This window comes from Melitaea cinxia, chromosome 17, assembly GCF_905220565.1.
Source record: "Melitaea cinxia chromosome 17, ilMelCinx1.1, whole genome shotgun sequence".
NCBI classification, from domain to species: Eukaryota; Metazoa; Arthropoda; class Insecta; order Lepidoptera; family Nymphalidae; genus Melitaea; species Melitaea cinxia.
In genome coordinates, this window is record NC_059410.1 from 14126733 (window position 1) to 14135112 (window position 8380).

At 33.4% G+C, this 8380-nt stretch overlaps 1 protein-coding gene across 1 annotated transcript; it reads right to left on the reverse strand.

Annotated features, from left to right (window-relative positions):
• Positions 1 to 1898: 1898 nt before the first annotated feature.
• LOC123661431 (spidroin-2-like) lies at positions 1899 to 4475 on the reverse strand. Its single transcript, XM_045596392.1, has 3 exons — positions 4467 to 4475; positions 3264 to 4311; positions 1899 to 3079 (listed from the first exon to the last, which is right to left on the reverse strand). Exons 1-3 carry the CDS (start codon positions 4473 to 4475, stop codon positions 1899 to 1901), a joined length of 2238 nt encoding a protein of 745 aa, XP_045452348.1.
• Positions 4476 to 8380: the final 3905 nt, after the last annotated feature.

Consider the following 8380-nt stretch of genomic DNA (forward strand, 5'->3'; position numbering starts at 1 on the left):
TCTAATGGTGTGTGTGTGTCGTGTCGGCGGCGCCTAAACACCGACGGTCGCGGGTCCGATTCTCGCTCGAGTGGACATTTGTGTTTATACTAATATTTATTTCCGGCCTGTTCGTTGGTCCTTGTGGATCTCCCCACCGTGTCTCAGAGAGCACGTTAAGCTGTCGGTCCCGATTGTTATCATGTGCATCTGATAGCAATAATTACTTTTAGTAGGGAATGTATCCACCAAACCGCATTGGAGCAGCGTGGTGGATTAAGCTCTGATCCTTCTCCTACATGGGGAAAGAGGCCTATGTCCAACAGTGGGATATTACAGGGTTAAGCATGGCTTGGCTAAACTTCTAGTACAAAAATGATTTCTGAAGATAAAAATTTTATAAGTTGTTTAACTTGATTTGTAAAGTTATTATGTTTGTATATTAATCCAATAGCTGTTGACTTTTTCTTTGACTCTTCTCAATAGAATCAATGTATTCCGAACCTATTATTTTATAATATAACTAACTGTGCCCACGACTTCATTCGCGTGGAATTTAACAAAAAAGTTATTCTTCAGTTCGCAAATTTGAAAAAAAAAAACTAAAATAAAAGTAGCCTAAATTACTCCTTACTGTATCAGCTATCTACCAGTGAAAGTCCCGTCATTTCGTAAAAAGTGGTTATTTTATATTACAAACAGACACTCCAATTATATTTATTTGTATAGATAATAACAAATTATTAATTTGAATAAGAAAACCATTGAAATATTAAGTGAATTACCACTCCGTGGCTATAAAATATCACACAACGAATTAACTAAAATCGAAACGCGTATAAAACCGCACGGGTTACCTAGTGCAGATGTTAGAAGCTTATTTTGAACGCAAAGCTTTAGTCATGATATTCTGTGACCTATGGAAGATCCGTTTGACGGAGCACGAGTAAAGACGACATTCGATTTCATATATGGTTTACTGTAAAGGATATCTCTCAGATAAATCGGCATATTAGATAAAATCACATTTTGTAATGCTATGAACTCGTTCTAAACGAAAAAAATTATTATGTGAAAAAATAACACAATTTTAATGGACTTATTGTATTTATTTTAAATGGTTAATTAAATCAGAACATAAATAATTAAGTTATGTGATATTTCTTCGAAAAATTGGTAATTTGACCCTGTTACTTTTTAGCATTGTCTAAGAAGTTTTCAAAAATAATCAGTTATTTGGGTTTTAATATTGCTAATTGCTGTTTATTGTCGCAATTTTAAGTATTTATAATAATTTATTATTTTTAAAAATAAAGTCTTTTAAGTCTTTTTCTCTTTTATGTATTTTCTATTTTAATATTTATCTAAAAAAATATTCTTTTTTGGACTATTTTTATTTAAACTTGTACAATTTTATTTTTGTGTTACCCACACATTAGGAATTCTAAACATTTTTATTTTTTTAATTAAATCAAATGGATCATGTATTTTGTTAAATACGTTGTTTACAAACGTTTAATATAAAGTTTTATTTTTGGTTTAATGGGCATTTTCATTCGTAATAGTGGTAATTCGTGGGCATTATTTTGTGAGGGTCAAATCTATTTGTAGGGTATAATTTAGTAATTACGTCGCTATGGTCGTACTCTTGATCGGAATACCGATCATTATCAACTAATCTTTAAAATTATATATTTAGGTGTTTAAATAGACTTATCGAGGTTGTAAATAAAATGAATATATTGTATTTCGATATTTCGATACGTTTATTCGGTTACAATCACACAGTGATTTATCTCATTCGTTTTTATACATAATGTACAAAAAAATTTTTTTTAATATTTTCGTATGCTGATATATTCGATTTGTGATTTCCTTACGTCGAACTATGTTATTCCTAAATTCGCTATCGCTTTGGTCTAATATTTGTAACCCTGTTCTGGACTGAAGCTCGGCGGTTGACGAGGTCCACCAAATTGTTCTGGTACTCTTTGAATGCCTTGGCTCACCGGAGTTGGACTTTGCGGTCCATTGAAACCAGGCCTTTGTGGCTGAGAATCGAAACCCTGACTAGGTCGGTTGTATTGATAAGGAGCTTGAATTGGTTGTGAGTCTCTTACACCAGCTGAGGTTGTAACACTGGATCCAAAAGCTTGATTGCCTGCACCAAACTGTGACACACCTTGGTTTGATCCAACTTTGGAACCAAGAGCCTGGTTTCCATTTTGCTGAGTACCGCGTCCAAATGCACTCGACGACTGAGTGTTTTGATTGTAGGTTGGGGAAGTTTTTGGTATGCCAACAATGGAATCACTAGATAGTTTATTTCCGTATTGATTTTGGTTGTCTTGACCAATGATTAGTCCACCATTCTGATTGTCTTGGTTAGCTCTATTTACACCAAATGCGTTCTGGTTGGTGTTTAGCTGGTACTGGTTACCTTGTCCTGGTGTACCTATAGGTCCAAATGGTGTGCTTCCGGGTCTGTATTGAGAACCTTGTGAAGATCCAAATGAAGACTGTTGACCTTGACTTGATGTGCTACCAGTATCAGCTGATTGACTTAATCCAGTCTGGTATTGAGTTTGCCAACCACCTAAGGGAGAAACGCTAGTTATGCCATTAGCAACAGGTGCAGAACCTTGATTGTTGGATCCTGATTTGGAAGAACCTATATTTAAAGAGAAATCTTTCTGTTCTTGAGCATTTGCTTGTGGGCGAAATTGGCTTGAAGGACGTTGTCCAAGACCAGTCGATTCAAAGTTACTTTGTGGTTGTTTGTAATTGTATCCGTTAGTACCTTGATCTTGGCCTTGAATTGTTTGACTTAATCCCGCAGATGACTTTTCATTAAATTGTCCGAATGAGCCAGCGCTCTGTGGTCCATACTGGCCAGATATACCAATTGGACGCTTTTGTGTGAATTGATCTAGACTTCCAGGGAATTGGTTGCTTTCAGGTCTGTTGAATAGATTTTGAGCTGATTGAGGACCTTGAACAGCACCAACATTTGGACCTTGAGGTTGGTTGAAATTAGTAGCTCCAGCATTGTATTGACGTAGTGGTTCATCAGATTCATATTCTTCAGGTCGGTACGCACCTGAAAATTACCAAAATATCAATATTTTAAATTATTATATACGTTTTAGTTTTATTTCCTATTGTCACATATGTCTTCTGTTATTGCTAATAAATGTAGTATATTATGATAAATATAGAAATGTGAATAGCAAATATTATTCGTAATTTTTCTTATGTAAATAATAAAAACGATAAAAAATTACCTTCTTGGGTACCAGCAGCTGCAGCTCTAGCGTTTTCTTCAATGGATTTTAATATTTCTTCAGGAATCGGGTGAGGAGTGGGTAAATGGTCTCCCTGGGGTTGAAAACCATTTTCATCAGCGGTGTAAGTCACTGAATAAGACACTCCATCATCACCTGTGTAGGAATAACCTCCTTGTGCTCTTACACCATTAGTAGCTACACCTTCTTCTCCAGCAGAAATACCGTTAGAAGTTTCATAACTGTATTTATAAGAATCACCATTGTTTTCGTTATAATAATTTAAAATTGTAGCACTCCTATCAGCAGATGCTTGTGCACGCTCAGGTGTATAAGCTTGTGGTCCATTTGGACCGAATGAACCCTGTCCAAAACCTTGGGTAAAAGGACCGTTGGCAAGTTGTGTTACTCCAGCTTGATTAGCTTCTAGTTGGGGTGAGCCAAAATCTAAAGGAGCAGAGGGGATTCTTGTTTCAAATGCTGCGTCGTATGAACTACCTGGTGTAGCACCAGTTTTGGTTGAAACAAATCCACTTCCACTTGGGAGAACTTTGTTAGACAAATCTAAGCCACTTAGCGGCTGTTCACTGTTAGAAGGCCCTTGACCGAAACCGAATGATCCTTGGCTGACAGCGGATGGTCCTTGGCCGAAAACGGACGATCCTTGGCTGAAACCGGATGGTCCTTGTCCGTAAGCAGATGGTTTTTGACCAATAAAACCGGATGGTTCTTGAATAGTAAGAGGTCCTTGACCAAAACCGGACACTCCTTGAGCAACACCAGATGGTCCTTGACCAAAACCGGATGCTCCTTGTGCAATACCAGCTGACCCTTGACTGAAAACTAATGGGCTTTGAGTAAATCCTGCAGGTCCTGGAGTAGATCCCGATCCAGATGAAACAACTTTCCCGAAAGAAGATCCTGATTGGATAGCGGGTGCTGTCAAAGCGCCTGGACTACCTCCAGCCGATGCAGCATTGCTTGGAGGAAGATAGGTCCTATCCAACTTATCCGCATAGCCTATAGCTATCACTGACAGGATTACTAGCTGAAAATTAAATATTAAAGCACTTAATATTGAAAATAACATTGTGAAATAATTTTAATATTTCATTAAAACGTTCGACAAAAACCAATTTCAAATATACACCACTAAAATTAATTTAATTTATATATTTATAACTAAATATAAATTTTTATTACCAGCTTCATGTTAAAGCTGTACTTGCTGCAAAGGATGAATACTGAATGTGGATCTTGTATTACATCCCATATTTATATCACACAAAATTCGTTCACCTCTGTAGCGTACTTCGAGCACTCGTGGTAACCTTTGACTGGAATAAGTGAATCTTCATTTCGCCTGTGTGAGTTCGTTGCTCAATGTACTGAACGATTTTACCGATACACTAATTATTGTGATCTACGTAAGTATTATTTGAAAGGTATATCGTTTAAGGCGAATTTTGCTATTAATTTTTTATAATTAAAACGGTTTTAATTAGATATTTTTAATTTGTTTACTATCTTCCCACAGACGGTATCACTATGTTTAATCATTTAATAAACTTAATATCAAATTGAAAATATAAACATGTTTGTAATTAAATGTAATATGATTTACTAATCAATATACGTAGTCATTAATAATTATACAAAAAAAAAACTATTAGAAATAAATGGATTTTTTTTAATTAATTAAATTTTAAAAACTTAATAGAAAAATGTATTTTCTGCAGTTCAGAAGCTACATTATGTTTCGTTTACAGATTATATTCAGCTATATAACTCCGTATGGCAACTTATAATAATGAAACAATTAAAATATCAACATGGGCTGAAATTTTAATTTTGAAACATTTACTTCATTGTAATTTACTTTCTTTTTACTCACTTATATTAGCGTTTTAAGTAACAAATACATACGAGACATAAAATTAATTGCTCGTTTGAAATACTAAAACAATACATTGCATAGAACTATTTTACAACATCACACTTTCATAACATCAAAACAAATTTTTTAGGTAATTAAAATAATCCTATTAAGATTTTATAACACAAAAAAATCAACAGTAACACAAACCTTTTATTATAATGATGAATTGAATCGAAGTATGAGAAGCGAATCAGAAAATGATTTTAAACGGTTACTCCAATAAAACATTAAATAATTGAATACTTATATAATTTCTTTTGACTTTGTCGGTATCGCATCCAGCGATTATCCGTATAATTATAAAATGTAATAAAATTTATTTAGATATAGTTCGTTACAAATGTATAAAATATTCTTTAATTGTGCAGGGATTAGCGGAGTCGGGATTGTAGCTGTCTGAGAATAACTCGAGCTATCTAGTCCATTTATTTTTTATTGAGTTCCTAATTTCAAGAATAACGTTTAGAACGCATAAAATTAAAAAAAAAGCATTTTGAAAAATTACAAATTATTAATTAATAGAATGGAACTGTATATCAAAAAACGCAATAAAAATGTGTGTTGCGTTAAATATTAAAGAAGTCATTACTGAACCAAATCGCTAATTTTCAGGATCTGCTGGGGCGCGATTCTGATATTACAACCATATTCCAATGGTATGTGATCGATCGACTTTATTGATATTAATTAATTTGGTACAAAATTTAACTTTACTTTTTGCCTACTATAAAATGTATAATCTATGACATAAGGACTAATTGGCGGTTGCGGGTTCGATCCTCGCACATGGCAAACGCTTGTATTGGCCATACAAATATTTGTCGTTGTTTGGGCGTTTGTGCTCGTGTACCGTGTGTGTTTCCGGACAGGAGATAATCCTAGCAGGGGCCGTTGAGTGTGAGACGTTTATTATTTATTTAAATTTAGATGCAACACATGATAAGCACCAGTACCATAAAAAGTTATGAAGAAGCACACATAAAAAATACAGTCGAGTTGGGAACCTCCTCCTTTTTTAAAGTCAGCTTAAAAAACATTAAATTAAAGCAAATTTACATCGCCACCCTCACATATAGGTACATACCACTCTGTACAATCTTCTTTAAGAAAAATACCGTCAAGGGCAAAAAAAAGCTTACCGATTGATACCGATCCCAACAAAGAATCTATTAAACACCTAGCAATAATTCCACGGTACAAGTTTATGGAGTTAATTTTGATTCACGTGCTTATGAAGTACTCGGCCTATGATTTTTGGTTTAAATTGCCTTTTGGTTCTCATGGTAAACCATTCATAATTTAACTAATTCAATATCATTACCGCTTCGTTTTTGAAGTATAATGTAACAAATATATACTTATAATTATATGATATAAAGGTGAATGCGTGTTGTTTAAAACATTCAGGTTTTGAAAAACCATAGTTTATTATATTACTCGATGTGCTACGCGGTTTCGTGGTACGCGGTAGAGTGCGGCGGCGGGTGTTAATTTGAGGATCTTCGTTGGTAATGGGGCTATATTCGACGCGAAAAGATTTTTCAATTTAAAGCAGTGGTTTCAGGGAATGACAGAGATCAGCGCGTTAAACGAACAAACCTTTCAGCTTTATAATATTCAGTCAGTTAGTCAGTTCAGCTATTGCTGCTGGACATAGGCCTCCCCAAGTTCGCGCTAGACATCCCGGTTTTCCGCAATCTTCATTCAGCCTACCTTATAATATTATATAGTTTAAATTTAAAATCAAAAACAAAAACAGCTTTATTTAAATAGAGCCCCACGAGCACTTTCGTATCATCATTTTACAAATTATAACTTTAAAAATAAATTATTATTTTTGTATAAGTAAAGCTACAACCGATTTGGAATGTAGATTCTGCATTTATTGTGTGTTATCGTTACAAAAGTAATTTAGTTTTAGGCAAGCCTTGTAATAATACTATTTCTGTTGAACAATTATGTGATTTTGTCAAAATTGAACTGAAATTTAAAAGATTTCTTAAAATATAGTTTTAAGACAATTTTGAAAGATATTTAAATATGTTCAACAATCAAAAGATTGTCTATTCCTGAGACCGACAAATAAAGGTAAAAATTGATTGGTATGTATATGTTATTACTTAATACATGTTGATACATATATAAGTAATACATATAGAAATGACACACTTAGACTTGATTTAAAAATGGAACTCAAAATCCTAGATCAGAAAGCAAGGTCACTGCAGATTGAGCCGTAGACTAACGGACTAGTCCAACATTTGCCTTGTTGTCGAAGTAACCACTTCTAATTTCAGGGTACCTAAATATGTTTATCTAAATGTTACATCATTTTAGACCTTATAGAATAGAAACAAATACTACAAGCACCAATATCTCTCTAAAATACTTTTTTTTTGTTAAGTTAGGTATGTGATTATTTTTATCATTTACAAATAACCTGCGCATGACTTCGTTATTAAAATTACTTATTTTAAGGAATTTTAATTACATTATTTTTATGTTATTGAAGATTTTTTTAAACAGTCAACACGACTTTATTTTGTGTAAAAAGTATCGAATTTTAATACCATAATTACATTTAGAGTATACCATGATAGAGATAAAAAATAATAGACAGAAAAATAAATTCGCATTATAATATACAAAAATTATATTTGGAATAAAATAAAAAACTATCTCTATGTTTCTGTTACCGAAATATAATAACTGACACGGTAAAACAAAAATAAGCTAGTTAGTACCTTATCTCATTAAAGAACTTCCTTTAGATTTACGGAAATCATTAACAACAAAAAGCATAAAAGATACCTAAATAAATATTTTATTAATAATGTCTACTAACTCCGTATATTAAATGTAAATAAAAAAAATATAACTGAATTAAATTAAGCTGCTGGGTCGGTCCATCGGCATACAGCGTTTAACCGATTGATGTGTGACGATTATTATAAAATTAACTAGCTGTGGCCACGACTTCGTCCGCGTGGAATTTAACAAAAAGTTATTGTTCAGTTTTCAGAGTTATAATTATAAAATAAACTATAGGGCGTAGCGTATCCAGAGTAAACATTATGAATTCACGTGCCCAACGATTTTATATTTGTCTAATCAATACCCCAGATTGATGAGAAGATGATTGATGAGAAGATTGATGCGATCTGGTAGCTAGGACTTA